This window comes from Hylobates moloch, unplaced genomic scaffold, assembly GCF_009828535.3.
Source record: "Hylobates moloch isolate HMO894 unplaced genomic scaffold, HMol_V3 SCAFFOLD_1, whole genome shotgun sequence".
NCBI lineage: Eukaryota > Metazoa > Chordata > Mammalia > Primates > Hylobatidae > Hylobates > Hylobates moloch.
Window position 1 is genome coordinate 127206171 of NW_026652276.1, and position 24537 is coordinate 127230707.

General features: G+C 43.9%; 1 protein-coding gene across 1 annotated transcript in view; it reads left to right on the forward strand.

Annotated features, from left to right (window-relative positions):
- GLI3 (GLI family zinc finger 3) overlaps nucleotides 1–24319 on the forward strand; it is a 274556-nt gene extending 250237 nt beyond the window's left edge. Inside the window, exons 11-15 of the mRNA XM_058439226.1 lie at nucleotides 9716–9865; nucleotides 10741–10905; nucleotides 15834–16124; nucleotides 20421–20748; nucleotides 21702–24319. Of these exons, the coding sequence (XP_058295209.1) occupies nucleotides 9716–9865; nucleotides 10741–10905; nucleotides 15834–16124; nucleotides 20421–20748; nucleotides 21702–24019 (3252 nt within the window). The 3' untranslated portion in view covers nucleotides 24020–24319. The remainder of the gene's footprint in view (nucleotides 1–9715; nucleotides 9866–10740; nucleotides 10906–15833; nucleotides 16125–20420; nucleotides 20749–21701) is intronic.
- Nucleotides 24320–24537: the final 218 nt, after the last annotated feature.

Consider the following 24537-nt stretch of genomic DNA (forward strand, 5'->3'; position numbering starts at 1 on the left):
TAATCACCTCCTTAAGGCCGCACCCCTTTTTTTTTTTTGAGATGCAGTTTCATTCTTGTTGCCCAGGCTGGAGTGCAATGGAGTGATCTCGGCTCACTGCAACCTCCTCCTCCTGGGTTCAAGTGATTCTCCTGCCTCAGCCTCCCGAGTAGCTGGGATTACAGGCACCTGCCACAATGCCCAGCTAATTTTTTGTATTTTTAGTAGAGACAGGGTTTCACCATGTTGGCCAGGCTGGTCTCAAACTCCTGACCTCAGGTGATCCACCCGCCTCGGCCTCCTAAAGTGCTGGGATTACAGGCGTGAGCCACCGTGCCTGGCCAAGGCCCCACCTCTTAATACACCCACACTGGTGATTAAGTTTCAACATATGTATTTCACGGGGGACACATTCAGACCATAGCAGGGCCCTTAAGGCACTTTGAAGAATGAGGATGTTTCCTTTTGACCTAAATAATATAAATAACATCAACCAATATTATGAATATTTACTTCTTAGAAACTCTTCTCAAAAACTCACATTTCCTTCAGTTTTTAGGTCACCTTAATATTAAGTCAGTACTGTGATTATATTTATATGAGTTTGAGCCTGGAACATGTGCATTCCTTAGGGTAGGGTGGAGGGTCAGCTAGATAAATTATATCACAAATTTTACATTTATACCTAGTTATTATATAATCCAAGGTAACAGAAAACTGAAAAGATAAAGATTCCGAATTAACAGTGTGTCAATTTTTCAAGCATCTTTAGTAAATTTTAGAATATATCATGGATTAGAAACTATCTGCTTTTTCAAATCATGCACTATTTTGCATACTTGAACTGATGTTAGTATATGACGTTTTTTGGTTTTGTTCTGTTAACAACTCTGCACAAAGTTCAGGTTTCTCCATCTTTCCACTCATCTCTACAACTTGGATGATGAGGACAGAGGAATACAGAGAAGTTGTCATTTATGTGAGGTTCCCAGGTTGTTAACTGAGACCAGTATGAAACCCACTGGGAAATATTGTATCACAAAAATATGTTCCACAGCCGGGCACAGTGGCTCACGCCTGTAATCCCAGTACTTTGGGAGGCCGAGGCAGGTGGATCATGAGGTCAGGAGCTCGAGACCAGCCTGGCCAATATGGTGAAACCCCGTCTCTACTAAAAATACAAAAATTATCTGGGCGTGGTGGCGCATGCCTGTAGTCCCAGTTGCTCGGGAGGCTGAGGCAGGAGAATCGCTTGAACCCGGGAGGTGGAGGTTGTAGTGAGCCGAGATCATGCCACTGCACTCCAGCCTAGGCAACAGAGCAAGACTCTGTCTCACTCTGTCTCAAAAAAATAAAATATGTTCCACTTTGACTCAATCCATCTGTGTGTGTGTGTGTGTGTGTGTGTGTGTGTGTGTGTCTGTCTGTCTGTGTCTGTGTCTGTGTATGTTGTAGCAGAAGTTGTGGTTAAGACGCAGTTTTGTGCTTCAATGGAAAAACACTTGCTGGGCCCTACCCCTGTCAGTCTGAAGGAGAGGTGTAGCTCTGGGGAAGTCGTATTCCATTCTACCTGGCTGTTCCTTCAAGCTTCTTATTCTCCCACAATTTCCTAGTACCGGACTTCATCACCAAGTATACTTTTGTGAGTTTTTCTTTGGAGGTGTGGGGTGGGGGTGGGGGGTAATATCTTTATTGAGATATAATTTATCTACCATGTAATTCATCCATTTAAAGTATACAGCAATTTGTATGTTTTGATATATTCTCAAAGCTGTGCAACCAATACCACAATAAATTTTAGAACATTTTTCTTACCCTACAAAGAAACCCCATACCCTTTTTCTGTCATCCCCAATTTCTCTATTCACCCACATTTTTTAATATATAGATTTACCTATTCTGGATACTCATATAAATGGAATCATGCAGTATTTATCTTTTCTTGGACTAGGTTCTTTCATTTAGCATGCTGTCAAAGTTCAACCATGTTGTAATGTGTATGTATATTTCATTCCTTTTAATAGACTTTTGTTTTTAAATGTGAAATGATAGTGTTCTGCTGCAGTGAAACACAGTCCAACTTTCCTTGGGGAGGTCTGGGGAGATGATGGGGTGGGTTGGGAACCATATTTTAGGTTAGTTCATTTCTCTTCTCCAAATCCAACATTATAAAGCCCTTTGTTCAGATAAAACATTTACCTTGTTAAAGAACTTTGCCTTCTTACACATAAGAAAAAATAATTTTGTTACACATTTGTACCTAAAAGCAGGATTCAAATAACAGCCAGGAAGAAGTCCATTTATTTATTCATTTTTAACCAAGAAGCATATTTTTTATCTCGTTCTAATTCTTAGTATTCACAAATCAGAAATAAGAAATTGCTTTATTTTTAGAAAGAGAATGCTGGTTTGTACCCAAAGTCTTGAGTCCTCTTGGTATTTTCTGGTATAATTTTATAGTTATGTCAGAAACTGAAAGATGCCTTGATATTTGTATTAACCAGTTTGAATTGAAACAGGCATTTTGTGCAGTCTCAGGGAGATCCCTCCCACAGCAGAGGCTGTTTCAGGTTTTTAAATAATCTGTTAGGAAGGAAGATTGATGGGTGCCACCAAAACAATTTAAATTATTTTATTTATCTAAAATTAAAGTGCATATTGAGATATAAGGCCTATTTCAGTCCTGATAGTCTGTGATTCATGTTTTTTTCTATGTCTGCCTAGTGAAGCCTTTAGGAATCCAATTACAAGGTATCCCCAATATAATCCACATCATGACAGTTGTAAAACTTTCAAAGATGTTACATTTATCAAGTAATACACAAAACTGAAAGGTATAGACCTTATTTCAGGCAGAAAGTTTTGAGAGATTCTTGTGGAAAGTGTTCTTTTAGGCAAAACATTTCAGTCTTTCTTGCAAATCAGTTTTAATATAAATTAAATTTTAATAGATTCTAAATTATTTTCCCATTTTTTTCTTTTCAGAAATATTTCTGGACTACTACCTAAAGAGTAATAGGCTTATAACATAAAGTCAAGAAACACTGAAAATTGAGCTTACTTGAATAGTTTACTTCTTTATATCCCGTCTTATGTCAAAGTGGAAGACTTTCTTAATATCTTTCCCCAGCAAATCCCATAGAAGTTTCAAATTATCTAATCCTGTTCAGTGTATTAATTAACTCAAGCCACATTTATGAGCTCACCTGGTAGAGTAACATAAAAAGATTTTGGAACTATCAAACATTTCCAGTTTGATGTTCTGAGAAGAGAATGTTTCAGTTTTATTTTCTGTCTTTTAAAAATATAATCACCACAACAAATGGTGGCATCTTAATGGTTCAAGAGAGAGAAATGTAGTAAAGGCATGAATTGGAAATACAACTGAGGGTGGAGCAAGTGTGCCCAGCCTTCCACCAGTGACTCACCAGATAACCCAGTGAACTGCCAGCCAGAAAGGCTGTTCCATTTTCTTAGATGTTTATATATGGAACACTCTGCTTTCTAAGCCCTTATTCTATTTTCTATGAAGGCCATAACACCACCTGTGTGTGCACTTGGTTGTGTGTGTGTATGTGAGAGAGATCATATATATTTGAAAACTGTGACCATATATTTTGCTTTTACTTGTAGCTTGTGCTGTGATGAACTTGAACTTGGCGTCGTACTTTGTAGGAATCTTTTAAATTGATAAAGCAGTTCTGTGGGATTTGAGAAACATTAGATACTGACAGACTGGCGTGAAATGTATATGCACAGGAGAGCTGTCTGGAAACTGGTGAGGGTTGAGCCTGAAGCTTTGCATTTCCCCCCTCCACTGTTTTTAGCGGTGCTTAAAGGTAATATTTTTATTACAACAGTGGAATTCACCTTCTTGATGTTAAGAAACTGGCTGATGTAAAGAGTGGACAGACTTTTGAGGCAGCCAGGTGTGTATCTATGGATTAGTGATTCCCTCGGGCAGCGTTTGAATGGGGATGTGCAGATCTTGCACACACACATTTGAGCCTTGTGGTAGCATTCTGAAGAAGTCACTTAGAAGGGAGGACACTTATCTATCCAGAGAACTGTGTTTCTGAGTGGGAACTGGTGGAGAGGAGACTGAAAGAAAGCAGAAGTGTACTTCCCAGCCTCATGAGCTGCGTGAATGCGGCTTTATTTGGAGAGCTGCGAGCCATGGACTGCATGTGTCCTTTCATCTGGAGGGTTAGGAGCAGACCAAGGGAAAACTGCCTGCTCTGAGCAGTGAAATAACAAAGTGAGAAGAAAGGACCCTGATTAGCTCAGTAAACTCCATTGTGGCATCTATTTTGCTGCTAGTGAAAGAAAAGCTTCACTTTCCCATTTCTTCCTGTAGCTCTCCAAGCCTCCTTGGTGGACATCCAGGGCTCGGCTTCCCAAAGAAACTTCCTTAAAAGAAAGAAGCACCTTCTGCCTCCTCGATTGCTAAACCAGCTTGTGATTTCTCCCACCTTTCTGTGGGCTCCCGGAGCCCCAAAGGAGTGGAAGAAACAGTGGAAGAAATACTGCGTCTTGGCTCATTTTGCTCCCATTCGATGACAGTTAAAAAAACATCACTTCATTGGTTTGCTACGGGCTCATGAGGTGTTCACTTCCTCAGTCACCAGTTCCCTAAGGCTAATGCTTGCAGCCCCAATTGGAAAACTGAAGACATGGATCCATCGGGAAGTTCAGTGTCGGGACTTGGCTTTTCTGGGGAAATTTCCTGGTCCTGATGTCCCGGCCCTGTTTGTTCAGACAGGGAGAGTTCAGAGTGGCTGCGCCAAGAGAGTTGGCATGCCACATTGTAATTTACACCATCTATCTCTTTCTGACTCTCGGGCCTCTGGCAAATTGCATGTCTATGTGTTGGATTAGTTTGGAATTTAATCATGCATTATTTTCCCTCCAATTAAATTATTTATATATTTGATTAACGTTTTCACTGCTGGGAAATCAAATTTTCAGTGAAACCACAAATAAACTCGTGCCCATTGAATTTCAGGCCAGCTTCATACGGGGTCAATTCGTCCATTGAATGTTAAGAATTCATTGCCTATCACTTTTCTTATCTACCTTGGATTTTGGTGAGGAAAAAGAATTTTTTTTTTTTTACTTAGTCCTAGGAATATGATACAAACAGTGAAGTTTGGCCTAATGTATGGCCCTCCCTTTGTTGGGGTGCCTTTTATAGCACAGGATCCTGATTTTCAGTCCTTCCTACTGCCTTTTCTTTTCTCTGGCACTAGAACATACCTCCTTCTAATTTTGCTTTCTCAGGCTTGAGGGCTCACCTGTCAGATGTTAGTATGAGAAGAAAACAGAGCTCATCCAGTTTGGGGACTAGCAGTCAATGGCCCATAGGCCAAATCCGGCTGCTTGTTTCTGTGCAGCTTGTGAGCTAAGAATGGTTTTTACACTTTTTAAAAGTTGAAAAAAAAGTCAAAGAATATTTTATGACACATGAAAGTTTTCCACATCCATAAATGAACAGATAATCCATTCATTTAAATGTTGTCTGTGGCTGCTTACAGCCCTATAAAGCCTAAAATATTTACTATCTAGATTTTACAGAAAATGTTTGCCAACACCTGATCTAATTCATTAATCTAATTTTACAGATGAGAAAAGTAAGGTCCAAATAGATGAATTGGTCTCTCCAAAGGTACACAACTCATCAGAAATTGTCTGGAATGCGTCCTCCATTGCCCTCCAGTGCTCTGCCTACTGTGATATAGGCCCTCAGATGAACACTCACTGCAGAGGGCAATGTACAATGTATTTTTTTTTTTTTTTTTTTTTTTTGAGACAAGGTCTTGCTCTCCCAGGCTGGAGTGCAGTAGGTGCAATCCTGGCTCACTACTGCCTTGACCTTCTGGGCTCAAGTGACCCTCCTGCCTCAGCCTCCCAAGTGGCTGAGACTACAGCCTATACCACCACACCCTGATTTTTTTTTTTTTAGACATGGGGTCTCGCTACGTTGCCCAGGCTGGTCTTGGAGCTCAAGTGATCCTCCTGAATCAGCCTCCCAAAATATTGGGATTACAGGTGTGAGCCACCATGCCTGGCCCAATGCAGCATTTTAAAGGAAAGTAAATATTTAGAATACATGCACATGTGAAGTCTGTGAGTTCTTAGAATTTTAATTTTCACTTGAAATCTAGTTCTAGGAAATACGTTAAGCTTAAAATCCATTTGAACTACTTAAACAGGCAGAAAGATGCCTCCATTTTTCCTTATAGCAATTGATTACATCCTCTCTGCAGCATTTAGGCAGTAAAGAAGAGGAAGATTGACTTGGTTCCCCACTCTCCTAGGTGTAGAATTTCATTTAAAGAAAAGTAACTGTGGTCTCAATGCAAGTTTGAACTTAAGAGCAGTTCCAGAAAATTGCAAAAATATATTAGTTGGGACTCGGGTCTAAGGGGTTGGAAAGGGAACATTCCCAAGATGCTACCCTTACTGAAAATGAGGTTGCTTTAAGTGCCCAACATAAGTTTCCCCCACCCCTCCCCACATGGAGACAACACCAAGGGTGTTCATGCTTGCTGACTGGCGTGGGATTTCCTGCCACTCAAATTTCCACACATTGTCTCAGTGGCAAAGGTAGAAGAAGCTAGGAAATGATTGGGATTTTTCCAGGCACTGCCCTCCTCCACTGGTTGCCAGTTCTCCCTTCTTTGCTCAGTGCTGGATCCCTCAACACCATTGTAGGCAGATTCTATACCTTCCCAGTTGCTTTGGATTACTAAAGTGTCCAGTTTAAACCTCCAATCTCAGGTCCAATCCAGAGCCTTCCCTTCCCTGTCAGCAGCGAGGCACAGGCCTCAAGGGAACTGGCAGGCTGTTTGCCCTCCCTTTGCCACCTCACCTAAAGGAGCTGGGGCCTGGGAGTGCTGCCAGGAGACACCTTCCCTTTCTTTCTAGGGTCCAGCTCCTCCAGTGTGTTGGATGAGACAGGAAAGGAAAAGATGAGAGTCTCTTTCTTTACTGGCCACTGTTGGCACCTCTTTCTTAGCCACCCCTGCTCCCTTGAGTAGCACCAGGTTTCCCTGATGCCCTCCTCCTCAGGGGCAGACATGCAAGCCTGGCTTTTCCCTGGGGTGTATGTGAGTTTTATGCAGGGGTATTTCCCACATCCTCACTGCTGAAGACGTGACTGAGCACACAGCATTTTAGGTGAGCCCTGGCAAGCTAACCCAAGCTTACCTATGTCACACTTGACCCACAGAAAACTCATGCCTTCTCGCCATGCCAAGTGGTGGCAGTCTCTCCCTGGCCAGTTCTCTCCTGCCATGCGTGGCCCTCACCCTGTTCCTCAAAGGCCCCAGGCTCTGTTCTTCTGCAGGTACTTCTGTGTCATTGGTCCGCTGTAGTGTCCCATTCTCCTACCCCATCCTTCCCTGCACACCTGATCTGTCTACTCATCCTTCAGGTCCTGCTCTAAATGCTGCTTCATTGGAGAAGCGGACCCTGATTCCTGATGCTGCACACTGACTTACGATCTCATTACATGTTTTTATAAAACACCTGGTATCTCCCTTCATAATGCCTATCACAACTATAATTGTATAGTAATTTAAGCCATGACTGGTTTCCCTCTGGTAGACTTAATTCCTCGGGGCAAGAATCATATCTGTTATGTTCTCCAGCACAGGGCCTGGTGTGAGTGTCACCCAGCACATCCTCTTAAAAGCATGAGAGAGAACAGGGAACTATAAGACATGGAGCCAACCGTAAGCAGTTGGCTCAGCACAAATTGTAATTCAGTTTCCCAATTTTAACTTTTCCTTTCTCCCTTCTGCGTTCCTTCCTTATTCTTCCCTTTCATTCTGTCTCCCTCACTCTGCTTGCCTTCCTTGCTTCCTCCCTCTCTTCCTTCCTTTTTTCTTTCCCTTTCATGTGCATTAATCCAAGGATCCAAGCTTTATTTCCAATGACTTGGAAAACTGAACCAAGAGCAACTGTTATGGAGTGGTTTTGTGTGATCACTTCTTTTTCTCCCTTTTGAGAATCCATAGAACACCTCTGTAAGATGTGAGCTTGGTTTCCAAGGCTGGGCTTCAGCACACATTTGGGAAAGCCCTGGTCTTGTGTATGGGCTACAAAGACACTAAAAGCAGACGTGCGGATTGAATGTTGTCCCCTGTCCAGAATATCTGTTCTCTTCCTATATCTGTGTGCATCATCATAACTTTTAAGAAACACTGACATGGAGCATGGTTGGCTTTTCATAGGAAACCCACATCTGTTTGCCGCGGGATTGCTCCCCCACCACTGCAGTTTCTGTGTCATTTTTGGAGCTACTGATGGGATGTTGGCTCTCTTCTCCTGGGCTGCGATGTACCACTCTCTCTCTGCTGGTCATCAAATTTTTCTGGGAGCTGCTCCAAGGAGAGGAGATAGAGAACAACAATTTCTTTTCTCTGTCCTCACCCAGTTTTAAACTCCAGGAACAGCATAGAAAACTTTACTTTTGTAAATTTTTTTTCCCCATAAAGCGGTAGGCCATCTAGTGGAGTAACTGGGAAAGGCCCACTCTGAGGGCAGAACTTCACCTTCAGACCCACAGCGACCACTGCTTTAGGAGCCCTGGACTCAGCAGGAAAGTAATGAGAGGTTGTGTCACCACCACCTGAGGCATGGAGCCAAAGGGAGCTTTCTCTTATTGAACGAGGTTTTTTGGTGATGTACTTCTATGTATACTTGAGAAAGTGTTCCTACAAGCCTTAAATAAAGGCAAATAAAATGCAGAATCACCAGAAAATAAAGACCAACAGCATCAACCTAGGATACAAATGTCTTCAGTAGTCCATAGCTGAACATTGAAATAGTATGCTCAACCTGTTGAAATTGACCTTAATTTGATTCAAATTAAGAAGCTTCTCTTCCTCTCGTGCTGCAATAGGTTTCTAATGATTCCTAATTGTATTAATCCAAGAAATTAAATGATTCTAAAACCATGAATTGGTAAGTAATTCAGGGAACTTCATCTTTATGTTAAAAACCGTATTAATAGAATTTTAGACCTAGAAAGGCCCTTAGCAACTAGCGAATCCAGTCATTTATTTTCTACAAGAAGAAAACCAAGGCCCTGAAAGACTAACTCGTTTGTTGATGACCACACAGTCCTCTTCCTCAGTATAATTCTTTTCTTTTCTCTGCAATTCTTATTCAGGAAGCAATCTGATTAACCCTGAGCTAAAGTTTCGTTTGCAAGTGCTTTTGGTTTTTCTGTTCCGGAATTGTGCATGTCTGTGTGTGCCTTCCCTTTTTGAAGCCTAAGCCACGGTGCTAACCCATGGCCTAGCGTGTGAGAGCTGGAGAACATCTCTGCAGTTCTTTAGCCTCAATCGCCAGCCTTGGCAAGGAAAAATGACAGAGGCTCAGAAAGGTCAACAGTGGCTCACTCCATTTCATAACTAGCTGGTCCCAAACCTGGAACTAAACTCTGCTCTTCAGGTGGCCAATGTACTGTGGTATATTTCCTGGGATGCCAGGCTCCATCCCGGTCTTGCTACTCCCGCTGGTTAGGAAGCATGCATACACAGTTAGCAAAAGCAAATTTACTTGAGAAGTGTACTAACTGGAATTTTTGTAATCTGTAATATGGTAAAGTTATTCTTGTGGTCTTTAGAATTTTTAAGATTGGGGTATTGTCTGCATTTTCTTCTGTTGCCTTCAGAAATGATGAATACATTTCCATTTGATTTCTCTCTCTTTTTCCAAACCCCAGCATATAAATAACGACCATATTCATGGAGAGAAGAAGGAGTTTGTGTGCAGGTGGCTGGACTGCTCAAGAGAGCAGAAACCCTTCAAAGCCCAGTATATGTTGGTAGTGCATATGAGAAGACACACGGGCGAGAAGCCTCACAAATGCACTGTGAGTACAAAAGTGGGCGGCAGGCACACGTGGGTCCCTCCCCATACTCATAAGAGCTGTGCAAACTGATGACGCCAGCTCAGGGGAAGCATAGTTGGGTGGCAAGAGAAGAGGGCTAGAGTATTTTCTGGTGATAAATGCTTTGGTGTTTGAGTGACTGAGTTGGACAGCGCAGCTCTGCAGAGTGGCAAGCAGGCAGCGGTGGCTGGCACTGGGAATGAACACAGGGCCACCCTGCTGGCCGCAGCCCAACAGCTTATGGTACCATGGGGCTCAGAAGGCAAAGGGAAGTGCCAGCTTCCAACTTACAGAGTTGAAGTTGACTTTTAAAACAACTAATCCCTATACCAGGTTTTAAAGTTTTCCCTTCCTTTCCTAGTGAGTCCTCAGGCATAGGTGTATGGAGTGGGACGGGGCTGCCGCAAGGTTGTGCATTCTTCACTGAGGTGCCCACGAGGCGCACTGGGCACGCTGAGCCCTGGTACTTTACATCTTAAAGGCCCTTTACAAACATGATCGAATTCCATGTCTTTGTATGGACACAAAGCTATATTAATGAACTTTGTGCTGAATCTGAAATCAGTGGGAATTTGAGGAGATCAATGAGCAGATAATGAAACCCATTGTCCACATTGAGCGGTCTATTAAAAAGAAAACTTCAGGACTTTTACTGGCACTGAAAACTCTTTATCTTGAACTGCACCAAGCTACATCTGAGTCCCAATAAATGCAGAGTTTAGTGGACTTTTTGTTCCTGGGTTTTGAAAAGCTGCTGACCCTTGAAACGTCAGTTTTTCATCAACTTGGAGGGCGTGTTAGGCATAAGCTGCTGTTGCCATTGTGCAGAGTAATCCAGATTTACCTGTTGTCCTCAGTTTGAAGGTTGCACAAAGGCCTACTCGAGGCTAGAAAACTTGAAAACACACTTGAGATCTCACACTGGAGAGAAACCATATGTCTGTGAGCACGAAGGTTGCAACAAGGCTTTCTCAAATGCCTCTGATCGCGCCAAACACCAAAACAGAACGCATTCCAATGAGGTAAGCATCCTCAGTGGGCACGGAGCTTGCATGAGGAAACAAAGAACCATCCCGGGGAAGGCACATGGGAAGGTGCAGTGTGTTCGTTTTGTTTTCCCCTTGGCCATTCCCAGCATGAGTGGGCTCTGCCCCTGCAGGTGAAGGCTTGGGCTTCCTAGGTGGGACTGGAAACTGGATCTTATTTGGAGAATAATAAGAGATGAAGAGGAAACTTCTTAAAACCCCTGAGAACTTACTAGTTTCATGTTGTTTTGAACTGCCACCTACTGGTCAAACAGTGGGAACATTTAACTTGGAATCTGAGCCAGTCACTCTGCCCAAAATAGCAGGAATCCATGCAAAGGATGACCCCATAAGCCCCATGGATATATTAAGAAGTAGCATGTTGACAGCTGACAGCTTCCTGCTAAGTCATCCACTTTTATTTGCTTCCTCCAAGTGGTATCTTCAAATGGTATTATATCAAAAAAGATTTTTACAGAGCAACCAGCCTTGGCTAAATGCAATTTTCAGACATTCTAAATTCCAAAGGATCTTGGAAAATGGTCTCAGAAACCCAGAATACTTTCTAGGCAGTTACTTAGGAAAACATATTGAGTAAAGCTTCAGGGTGATTCCTGTTGTGTTACTGTTATTTTTAGGTAGTGATCCCCCCTAAATTGTAGAGAGGCATAAGAATGAAAATTATTCCAAATTCATTGCTTACATTTTAGTGCGCATCTCCCTACAGACTTCCGATTTGGCCTTGGAGGTCTAGCTCAAATTTTGACATGTCTGTGAAGCCTTCTCTTGAATGTATCGAGAGATTAACAAAAGGACTCCCCACATTTTGAGTGGAAATAGGATAGCTAACTAGAATTTGTTAACATGAGACATAGTTCAGCACCACAGCGTGTCATCAGTTTGCTTGAAATGTGTTAGAGAAGGAACATTGTGCACACATGAGACCTTGGGGTGGCTGTCATTTGATCTCACCAGTGCAGGTCAAACACATTCATGATCTTTCAGACAGAGAGATGGGCAGAGAGAATCTTGACAGAAACAAAGTGAGCCATTCTGCTCAGTGGTCTTTTGGCTTTAAGGTGGCAAAGATGGTTCTCACCATGTTTTCTTCAGCTGAAACTGACAGAGCAAAAACATCTCTAAAGGGATTAACTGCACTCTGTAAAAAGCACACTCACTCACAAACTCACACATGTAAGTTCATATATCATATATACCAACTTTTTGTGTGAAAAGGTCATGAAAACTGGAGTTATTTGGAATCTCATTTTCTAACTGTTTGAAGACATTTTAAAGATGCCACATCTCCATTTTTAATGTAAAAATGCTTTTACAGTATGCAGTAGCTGGAATATAATCTATTATACTTGTTTTGTACAAAATTTTAGGGAGTCTAGAATAGATAGATACATAGAGATAGAAAGTAGATCAGTGGTTGCCAAAAGCAGAGGGGAGAGGGAATAGCAATGACTGCTAATGGATACAAGGTTTTTTTGTTGGGGTGGTGAAGATATTCGGGAATTAGGTAATGGTGATGATTACACAATGTCTAGAATGTACCAATGCCACTGAATTGTGCAATTTAAAGGGATTATTTTTATAGCATGTGAATTATATTTCAATTTAAAGTTTTAAGGGGTTTTGACTTAGAATGTATTTCGTATACTTCATAGATTTAAGTGTAATTTTGACTAGAAATTTAGGGGGCATTCATTCCTATAGATGTTAGGCCAATGTTGTCTCCTATTATCATGGAGAAATTTGGACAGGGGGTATGTTAGGATCAGAATGCACACATATAAAGACAATTACCAAGCTTTTTTGTCTTTTTATGGACTTAAAATATTTGTACATGTCCGTTTGCTTTAATTGTGGTGTAGTTGAGCTTATTTTCTTCTCCAAGGTAAAAAGTGCAATGTTATGTGAGAGTTGAGTGTTTGTTGTAAGATTAAAAGATAAAGGATATCTTGGGCAGTAATGTCATTGACCACACTTGAGCAATTTACTTAAATTATTAACTTTTATCATAAATACATAATTAAAATTCTACCCACAGACATATTTACAAACAAATTGTATTTCTCTCTTCTATATGCAAGACTTTGGCCCTGTGTATGACTGATGGACATTTTCAGACGCATCAAAATTAAGTTTGTCCAGGAAATCCAGATTTGTGCAATCTCACAATCCTAGATAAATCAAGTGGTTTGCTTTCATTTATTTCCTCTCTTATTTGCAACTTCATTTATTCACTGAACAAATACTGATAGCTAATTATGTGCCAAGCCCTTTGCTGTTCTAAGTGTGGCCAAGAAAATAATGGCCTGGAATAGGAAGGGAGTAATTTCTGGCACTTCCGTGTCCCTCTGGCTGTCCTGCTCATTTAGGGCTGCTAGACCGACCCTAGCTCTGACAGGACTTCTTACTCCAGATCAGACAGCTCATTTTTCCCCCAAAGATACCACTAAACAAGTTTCCTGAGCTCTGATTCAGTTGAACCTCCCTCTCTAGAAAGCTGCAATGGCTCCCTCTTTCCTGTAGGGAAACTTGAGACTCCCTAAGCTTGTGTAAGTGTCAGTTCTCACAGGGCCGAAGCTCACCCCTCTAGTCCTGACCTCTCACTATCACGACCATGAATGAAACCTTCCAGAAGCTGGTGCTGTGCACTGCCATGCTTAGGTGCATGAAGTGGTTCTGCCACTGGACCTTTGCTGAGAACACTTCCTTTTGACATCCCAAGTAAAATGACTCCTAATAAAAGCTCTGTATATTGAGTGCTTACTACGTTCCATGCATCCTGGTAAGCACTTCATGTACATGATCTAATTAGCACTTACTGATAACCCCGGGAGCTGGGCATTAAGCCCAGATATAGACTCTTAATAACTGATGCCTCCCATGAGTATCCCAGCTGAAAAATGATCCCTCCTCTGTCTATATCCTTACATAGCATTCACACTTTATATTACAGATCATTGCATCTTCTTATTTTTCCTATCAGATTTTGTATTCCTTATGATTAAGTCTTGTTGTATGCAACTTTGTGCTTGAGGAATCTTGCACCTCAGTAAGTCTGAGAACATTTTTCTTAGTTTCTAATTATATTTTATTTCAGTCACTGATCACAACAAAATTTGTGGGCAAAAGCTGTGTGAAGGGTTAACATATTTTGTTTATGTTATGTTGTTGTGAGGTATACATTTTCTGAACCTGTATTCTTGTGAATTTGTGAATTTTTGTGAGTAGATAATGTGTGTGTTCACACACAAGGGCACACGGGCACAGGTGCACCAACAGGGCTGTTGTTTCTGGAAGTGCAGGAGCTGACACATTTGTATCTCGTTACACATTGGCTGCGTCCTTGGTTCTAAGCTAACTCATAATGTACATCCATATATTTGTAGGAAGAGTAGCTCTCCAAACATGCAGGCTTTGTGCTCCCTCTCTCCTTCTGGTCTCCATACCTCTGCCCCATATATCCCAGTCTGCCTGCTGATGGAACAACCTGTCACAGGAATGCTGTGAGCAAGCATAGGGCCCGTGTCAGAACACTGTAAGGTAATGGCACTAACTGTCAGAGCCAGTCTTTTGTCCCTAATGCATAGAATTTGATGTGCTCATCTTATTATATATATATATATATATGCTGCAAACCACACAAGCTCCTGAATAGATGTAATTCATAGTTAATGGGAATCAATTCTGCCCAAAGGAATCTCAGGTTTGGAGGTAAAACCTCTCAGTTTCAGGATCTTTGCTTCACTGCATTAGGACATTTCAGCATTTTAGGTAGCACTCAGTCTGTTCTTGGGCTTTTAGTGAAAAAGCATCTTTTAGACATACATTCTACAAGACACAGCATCCTTTTAAATATAATGGGTACATTATAGTAATCCTGCTTTTCCTGACGATTGCTTACATAAAAGCTCATCCTCTGCTATACATAGATATAAATATATATTCATGAAAGCATTCTCGCGTATATTATATTTTAAGCCAAGTGAACAAACTCACAAATCCGATGTTGGTCATGAGCCAAAGGCCAGCAGTTCTGTGATTTCAGAAAATAATCTGCTTATATAAGCATCCGCATAATTTTTTATGACTGTATCCTTAAGCTTGATCACTGACCCACATAGAAAATGAGATTAGCATGAAATAATTTATAGACCTTAGCTATAAATTCACTCAGGAAAAGAAAACAGACCAGAGATCCTGGTCCCCAGAACATCCGTCAGCCCTCTGCAGTTTATGATGAGGATTCATGGACAGTCTCTAACAGGGCTTTCCAACTTCAAAGAGCAGAAAGGTTCTGGCTATTTTGAGCCCTGAACATCCCCACACTTGTAATGCTACCCAAAGGAGCACATTTTAGTGTCATCTAACATGGGAGATGCCATCAGCAATTTTAAAATTATGCCTATGCATAAATAGCACATTTTCAAAAGGATCAGAGTGATATTCAATCTCACAACCAGGACATCCATAAAAAACTTTGCCACACAATCTCTTCTGAAAGGTGTGCAGTCTTCTGATTAGATGATGGGTGTCTTTTAAACCATCTTCATTGTCATCATCATCATCACCATCATCAAATATCTATTGAGTGCCTATTATGGCACCGTGATACTTCTCACTCACAGTATAAATGCTTCCAAGAACATCAAGGCAGTTTACACATTCTTAGTTCTCCCTGAGCCTCTCTCTCAAGCCATAATCTATTAAAGCGAGATTCTATGGACACGGAACAGTGTCCTAATGGCCTTATTAAATTATTAGTTCCTAGAGGTATCTGAACACCTCAAAGCCTTGTGAAAGTGTTTTGAAAGGATTAAAAATGTAATGAGCAACCATAAAGGACTTTTGGGCTGGGGCATAGTCTCTTTCATAACAATCTCTTACCTCATTCTTGTGGGATTTGGCAGAAACCATATGTGTGCAAAATCCCAGGCTGCACTAAGCGTTACACAGACCCAAGCTCCCTCCGGAAACACGTGAAGACAGTGCATGGCCCAGAGGCTCATGTCACCAAGAAGCAGCGAGGGGACATCCATCCTCGGCCCCCACCCCCGAGAGATTCCGGCAGCCATTCACAGTCCAGGTCGCCTGGCCGACCGACTCAGGGAGCCCTCGGTGAGCAGCAGGACCTCAGCAACACTACCTCAAAGCGGGAAGAATGCCTCCAGGTGAAAGCTGTCAAGGCAGAGAAGCCAATGGTATGTCATTCACTCGCCTTCTGACTTCACAGCAGGCCCATTTAAAAGAGCCAGGTAGGGTGCGTAGAGGGACAGGACTTCCCGGTCCTCACTGTGTCAGGCTGTCTCTGATCTGAGGAGGCGATGAGGGCAGTGACCCGTATTGCTTACTTGAAGTTGATCAGCCTAGAAAAAGAGTTCCCAGGTTTCCTAACTGATTTTTAAAATCCCTCCCAGAACCATACCACTGTGCCATGGAAGGAAGAAAGACACGACTGTCTGTCTTTCCAGCGTGTCTTTAATGTCAAAAATCATTCATTGGCTCTTCCTGTAAACATGCTTTCTGTCTTCTTTGCCCTGGTGACCCCAAGGTAAATAGGCCATGGCCCATATTCTTTAGGAGTTTACAGTCCAGTGGGATAGACTGAAAAACAAATACCGTGCAGTGTGATGGGGGCTTACACACAAGTCTGTGTAAAGAGGATTCAAGAGAGGGACAGACTGCCAGTCAGTCGGGGCAGAGGAAGCCATGGGACAGGAGTTCAGTGCTCCAGAGGGAAGAGCTGAGGAGGATGAGGAGGCAGAGGAGCACAGGGGTGGGAGGGGAACGGCATAGCAGGGGTGAGTGTTTTTGGGTTTTTTTTTTTTGTTCTTGTTTTTTGAGGAAACCACTCCAGTACCAGTCTAGAGACTGGGTAAACTGGAGACCACTTCTACATTTGGGCCTGAACCAGCGAGGCAGAGCACGAGAGAGGAATCTGGAGGATTCAGTAGGCAATCTTTGTGTTTGGAGACTAATAGGACATGTGGGCTCTGCTACTCTTTCAGCTTCTTTCAAACCTCAGTTCATGACTTCGCTTCATGAATGTGGTTTTATAAAACACCTAAAAATTTCAAAGACAACAAGAAAAATTAAAAGAGTAGATAGTAGAAGAGATTCAGCCTATCTGGCCATGCATAGAATGGATTTAATTGTGCAAATATATTGGGTTCTGGGCTGTCACTCTCTAACCTGTGAAGGAAGTGTACCAGAGAGAAGTTTCATGCTCAGACTCCCAGATGCATGGAAATGATCAGGCAAGCAGATTTATACTTAAAGCCAGCATTTTCTTAAAATTAGAGCAGTCTATCGGATGGGCAGTCTATGAATACATGAGTGATGTCGCAGTACGTGTGGGCGGGAAATAATGCATGATCTTACCATCGGGAGGGTGAGAAGCTATGTTTTAATGACTTACTGAGTTTGTCATTGAACTCTTAAGAGTCTTAGAGAGTGACATTAAGTCTAGCCAAAAATAACACAAATCGGCTATCCAGATTTATCATGATTTCTCAGTGGGTAGCTGTACTTTGCTTTAAAAAAGTATCTTAATAAGATGTTTATCCATTATGATTGACCACTGTATTTTAATCAGTTCATAAACTGTGTTTTATGTACTTTTTTTGAAGGGGAGCACATGTCTATTCTTAAAATAAAGCCTACCTGTATAATAATTGTGTAGAACATTCAACAGTTTATCCTCAAGTGTTTAACAAAACAAAGAAAGTTAATTTGCAGTCTTAGATTATGTCATGAAACCGATGATTTATGTTCTTGGGATATTCCAAGAACCCAGAATCTCTTCTACTTTTAGGGTACATTCCTAGCTCAAGAAAGTTGTCATTTTCTCTTCAAACACGCATTGTTTAAAAAGAAAATTGGTAAAAATAAAAATTATAGCGATTTGGCTCAGCAACATTGAGATGTCCCAATGTGTGGAATATTTTATAAAGTAATTCAGTCATATTAGGTTGGTGCCAAAGTAATTGCGGGTTTTGCCATTAAAAGTAATGACAAGACCCACAATTACTTTGGCACCAACCTAGAACCATAGGACTAAAAGAAACCATAGAGATCAGACTACGCCCGTATTTTGAGGAAGCTGAGGCTTAGTGAGGTTAGTAAATTAATTACATTTCCACAGCAGATACTATGTGTGTATATGCTCACACACATTTAAAAGTAGGTATCTTCATAGACATTTACTAATAAACATGAAATTTACATTTCTAGTTTTCTTTACAAACATGTCTTTGATTTGATCATCATGCTATAAATTAAATTCTTTCTTCTTTTTTCTTATTAATGCAACATCTCTTCTGTCTAATGCTCCTAAATGTCTTGTTCTCACTTCCTAAGGACAGTGGGTAATAAGGTGAGGGAATTTTGGCTTCTCTGTCCTTTTTGTTTTGTTTTCATTTTTTAACATTTACTTTTTTCTGTTAATTTTTCTTTAGTTTTTGTGGTTTTGTGATATCTTTGGTAGTGAACATTACTCAGATATGTTTCAAATATAGAAGCAATGTGTTTTGAACATTCAGCATGTGAAAAATGTGGATTTAGTTGGTGAAATTCATCGTTCTATCTGTCTAGGTTTCCATAACAAATCACACTGGGGCCTACCAAGCAGATGTTCTGAAAGACTCATTATTGTACTGACTAATGCATATTCATCCTTAGACCAGATGTGCACCACCTTCTTTGAGGAAGATCTGGCTTCATTTGTTGTTAGCAATGTAATCTCTATTTAAATGTGGACACTCATTGAAGCAATTTCCTAATTGTGAGTGCATTTGTGCCTTATTTGAAGTGTGTCTGCCTGTGTGTTTGCACAAATGCACAGGTTCATGTCTGCACACACTCTGATTTGACAGTCCAGGAGTAAAAGACATCCAAAACTCTGGAAACAAATACCTCAGGAAGGAGCAGGTGGTCTGGCACTCCAGCACTCTGCTGAGGCCAAAAATTAAGCAAGGCTTCACATACTCATGATCGAATTTGTATATCTTATTTGGCTCTGCTTGGTTGCCCGGGACAAATTTAGTGTACCATGCGGCACTCACTTAGAAAGTGTTCATTTGCTTGGGTGTATGTACCATGATAGCAGAAGTGAAAGGGTTCCACTGCGAAGAGCCCTTCCTGGTGGCACTGTGCATTCCACCTGAGACTACAGTACTCTGTAACCGAGTGAGTGTAGTTATCTCTCCCTAAAGCACTCTCCCTTTCGGCTGCTGTCTGTGTTTATACTAACACTGGTGAAGGCGCTGCAGACGCATGGAAGTAGCCGGCCTAGGAGTCCAGGCTAGTTGCACCATTCACTTTGTGACTTTGGGCAGTCACTAAACTTCTCTGAACATCACTTTTCTTATCTGTACAAAAAGGATTCAACTGTTTATCAACCAGGACACCGCTGGAACTTCAGATAGAACAATTCTGTGCTGTGTGACTGTCCTGTGCATTGTAGGCCATTTTATATAGTAATCCCCAGATATTGGGGCACCAGGCTTTCCACCCTGAATTTCCAGGAGCCCTGGGAACAAGAGGAGGCAGTACTTTCCCTGATTGAGGACCGGTGGACTAGATTAAGATTCCATTGTTTGCAGCATTGTCTTACAGAGTCTACTCGGTTGGAGTTAGGGAATCATTTCCTAATCCTCCTAGTGAACTATTAGGGAGTACACTAAGGAGAACAGTGAAATCATTCTACAGACTGATGATGGCTGTGATCTGCAGCCTTTCTTTCTTTCTTTCTGGGTATAGCACAAGCTAAGTGATTGAAGTTTTACCTCTCTCAACTGCTTTTACTGACAACTTGGTTGAGGTTCTACAAAAGCAAGAAAATGTGGAAGGAGGGAGGAGAGGTTACAAAGAGCTTGGCTAACCAGCCCTGAACAGCCTAGAGGGGCTCTTGTTGGAGGAGGTAATGTGTGCTGACGGCGCATATCTTACATTTATGTTTCAGCTGAGCAAAATGAACATCAAGACTAAAACCACCTGGGATCATAATAATTGCTGACACCCTGTGAGCCAATTGCTATTGTCCAGGTCCTTTTATACTTGTGTGCTCTCTGGGCTTCACACTTAATTCCTCACAACAATCCCTGAAATAAATGGTCCCTGTTTTATAGATAGGGAAACTGAGGTTTAGAGTGGCTAAGTAATGTGCCCAAAGAATAAAGTGGTGGAGATGGGATTGGAACCGAGGAAGTGTGTTTGCAAAGTTGGTGATTGGGGCAGGATTCCATGGCTGATACCATGCCAGTCACACTGCAGCTAGCATTCTCTGCTGTCCATTGCCTCCCATTGCCCATCAGCCTGGTGATCCATCCGTCATTCTGGCCAAAAGTGGCCAGCTCCATTCACCAGAACATAGTTTTTCTTCTCATTCAACCAACCGATGATCTTGAAGATCTTGATATGCATGAGCTCTCATTATTGGCTCCCTTTCCTTGACCCTCCCTGGTGACATTTCTTTCCTTTCCACTTGACCCCAACAGACATCTCAGCCAAGCCCTGGTGGTCAGTCTTCATGCAGCAGCCAACAGTCCCCCATCAGCAACTATTCCAACAGTGGGCTCGAGCTTCCTCTGACCGATGGAGGTAGTATAGGAGACCTCAGTGCCATCGATGAAACCCCAATCATGGACTCGACCATTTCCACTGCAACCACAGCCCTTGCTTTGCAAGCCAGGAGAAACCCGACAGGGACCAAATGGATGGAGCACGTAAAACTAGAGAGGCTAAAACAAGTGAATGGAATGTTTCCGCGACTGAACCCCATTCTACCCCCTAAAGCCCCTGCAGTCTCTCCTCTCATAGGAAATGGTGAGTTCTACATCAGACCATGCATCTGCTCAGGGGTTTTTTTCTGTTCTTTTAAATGCAGACCCTCAGTTTTATGTTTGCTAGTTTCTCCACCAGTCCTAAAATGATGCTATAACCATCCGTTAATGTTGAGCCCATTCAAATTGCCTTTTTGGATTGTCCATATTTTAAAAACAGCTAGGAACAGGATAATATTGAGAAAAAAATGTGACTGTGCATGACTCATATTCTGATGGTGAAATCATAACTGTTAGATTAGGGTAAGGGAATGCCAGCAGTGGAGGCATCTGTGGTTGGAACTCTGTCTCTGGTTTCCAAAATTTAAAACCAGGAGGTTAGCAGCCACTTTTATTTATATTTACCCAGTTCAAGGAAAGTCAGAAATCCCTCCCCATTGTCAGTCCCTAGGTCAGTTTGCACTTCTGAAATTACACTTCTGAGAGCACCTAAGGGTTGAAGCTCTTCCCTGCACCAACACAGGTGTTACCTGTTGATAGGATGTGGCATTAACAGGATGCCCTGAGCGTGAATGTGAAACTCGTGGAATACCTTTGCCTGGGGACTTGCCTGGAACTCAAGCGTTGTGTACCATCACAAGATTCTTTTTGTCCTTGCACAGCGCTTGGGGAGGGGCTTCAGTGAATCGATAGAGTTGTTATTGTTTTGTTTAAGCCAGGCATCAGCAAACTACAGCCTACGGCCATCTCCAGTCGCCCCTGTTTTTGTAAAGGAAGCTTCATGGGCACCCCGCCACGCTTGCTTGCTCACTGCTCTCTGTGGCCCTGTTGGGGCTACACCGCAGAGCTGAGTAGTTGTGAGGCAGGCAGTGTGGGCTGGGACACCGGAAATAGTTCCTAGCTGGCCCTTTACAGAAAAGGGTTGCTCATGCCTGGTATAAGTCATGCTGGAAGGGAATTCATCTCCGCATGGTCTCTCCCTTTCTCTGTCTCCAGGCACACAGTCCAACAACACCTGCAGCTTGGGTGGGCCCATGACGCTTCTCCCGGGCAGAAGCGACCTCTCTGGGGTAGACGTCACTATGCTGAACATGCTCAACAGGAGGGACAGCAGCGCCAGCACCATCAGCTCGGCCTACCTGAGCAGCCGCCGCTCCTCAGGGATCTCGCCCTGCTTCTCCAGCCGCCGCTCCAGCGAGGCGTCACAGGCCGAGGGCCGGCCGCAGAACGTGAGCGTGGCTGACTCCTATGACCCCATCTCCACCGACGCCTCGCGCCGCTCCAGCGAAGCCAGCCAGAGCGACGGCCTGCCCAGCCTGCTCAGCCTCACGCCCGCCCAGCAGTACCGCCTCAAGGCCAAGTACGCAGCTGCCACAGGAGGGCCGCCGCCCACCCCCCTGCCCAACATGGAGAGGATGAGCCTGAAGACGCGCCTGGCGCTGCTCGGGGACGCCCTCGAGCCTGGCGTGGCCCTGCCTCCAGTTCATGCCCCGAGGAGGTGCAGCGACGGGGGAGCCCACAGCTACGGGCGGCGCCACCTGCAGCCGCACGATGCGCCGGGCCACGGCGTGAGGAGGGCCAGCGACCCCGTGCGGACTGGCTCCGAGGGCCTGGGCCTGGCCCTGCCTCGCGTGCCGCGCTTCAGCAGCCTCAGCAGCTGCAACCCCCCAGCGATGGCCACGTCCGCGGAGAAGCGCAGCCTCGTGCTTCAGAATTACACGCGGCCCGAGGGCGGCCAGTCCCGAAACTTCCACTCGTCCCCCTGTCCTCCCAGCATCACCGAGAACGTCACCCTGGAGTCCCTGACCATGGACGCTGATGCCAACCTGAATGATGAGGATTTCCTGCCGGACGACGTGGTGCAGTATTTAAATTCCCAAAACCAAGCAGGGTACGAGCAGCACTTCCCCAGCGCCCTCCCGGCTGAGAGCAAAGTGCCCCACGGGCCCAGTGACTTTGACGCGCCCGGGCTGCCAGACAGCCACGCTGGCCAGCAGTTCCATGCCCTCGAGCAGCCCGGCCCCGAGGGCAGCAAAACCGACCTGCCCATTCAGTGGAACGAAGTTAGCTCCGGAAGCGCCGACCTGTCCTCCTCCAAGCTCAAGTGTGGCCCGCGGCCCGCTGTGCCGCAGACTCGCGCCTTTGGGTTCTGCAACGGCATGGTTGTCCACCCGCAGAACCCCTTGAGGAGCGGGCCTGCTGGGGGCTATCAGACCCTCGGAGAGAACAGCAACCCCTACGGTGCCCCAGAGCACTTGATGCTCCACAACAGCCCCGGAAGTGGCACCAGTGGAAACGCCTTCCATGAACAGCCCTGTAAGGCCCCGCAGTATGGGAACTGTCTCAACAGGCAGCCAGTGGCCCCTGGTGCACTCGACGGTGCCTGTGGTGCCGGGATTCAAGTCTCAAAGCTGAAGAGCACCCCCATACAAGGGAGCGGGGGCCAGCTGAATTTCGGCCTGCCGGTAGTGCCAAATGAGTCAGCTGGCAGCATGGTGAATGGCATGCAGACCCAGGACCCAGTGGGACAGGGGTACCTGGCTCACCAGCTCCTCGGCGAGAGCATGCAGCACCCGGGGGCAGGCCGCCCCGGTCAGCAGATGCTTGGGCAGATTAGTGCTACCTCACACATCAACATCTATCAAGGGCCAGAGAGCTGCCTGCCAGGGGCTCACGGCATGGGCAGCCAGCCGTCAAGCTTGGCAGTTGTCAGGGGCTACCAGCCATGTGCCAGCTTTGGGGGCAGCAGGCGCCAGGCTATGCCAAGGGACAGCCTTGCTCTGCAGTCAGGACAGCTCAGTGACACAAGTCAGACCTGCAGGGTGAATGGCATCAAGATGGAGATGAAAGGGCAGCCCCATCCGCTGTGCTCTAATCCGCAGAATTACTCTGGTCAGTTCTATGACCAAACCGTGGGCTTCAGTCAGCAAGACACAAAAGCTGGTTCATTCTCTATTTCAGATGCCAGCTGCCTGCTACAGGGGACCAGCGCCAAAAACTCTGAGTTACTTTCCCCAGGTGCTAATCAGGTGACAAGCACAGTGGACAGCCTCGACAGCCATGACCTGGAAGGGGTACAGATTGACTTCGATGCCATCATAGACGATGGGGACCACTCCAGTCTGATGTCGGGGGCCCTGAGCCCGAGTATCATTCAGAACCTTTCCCATAGCTCCTCCCGCCTCACCACGCCTCGGGCGTCCCTCCCTTTCCCAGCGCTGTCCATGAGCACCACCAACATGGCTATCGGGGACATGAGTTCTTTGCTGACCTCCCTAGCGGAAGAAAGCAAATTCCTTGCAGTTATGCAGTAGGCTTTAGGGAAAAAAGGACTGCAACCAACGTAAATCAATAGGAGTTGAGGAGATTAAACTGACTTTGTTTTGGCTGTTTTTTTAGTTCTGTATGTATTTTAGCAATCTCATCTCACCTAACTGAGATGTGTTTCAAATATATTCCTTTTATGGAAAAGGACTCTGAAAAACCCTAAAGTATTCTAGGGAGAAACTGTCTTCCATTTCAGTTTTGAATCAGTATTGTTACACTCAAACCACCCTCTTTTTAAAAAAAAAAAAAAAAAAAAAAAACTGTAAGCCCTGCCCCCTTTTTAGTAAACCGATGTAAATGTGTGATGTGCATATTCTTCTTTCTTTTAGAAGAGCAGTCAAATTAAAGGATTTGACATGTTTTGCTGTTGCTCAAAGGAAATAGGAGTTGGTGTGCTTGTGACCAAGGGGTTACACTTCCAGCTTTTAAAATTCTCCTTTACATGTGCTCAGTGTTTTGTTTTGTGTTTTGGTTTCTGTTTTTTATTTTAATTCCCACATTGGGC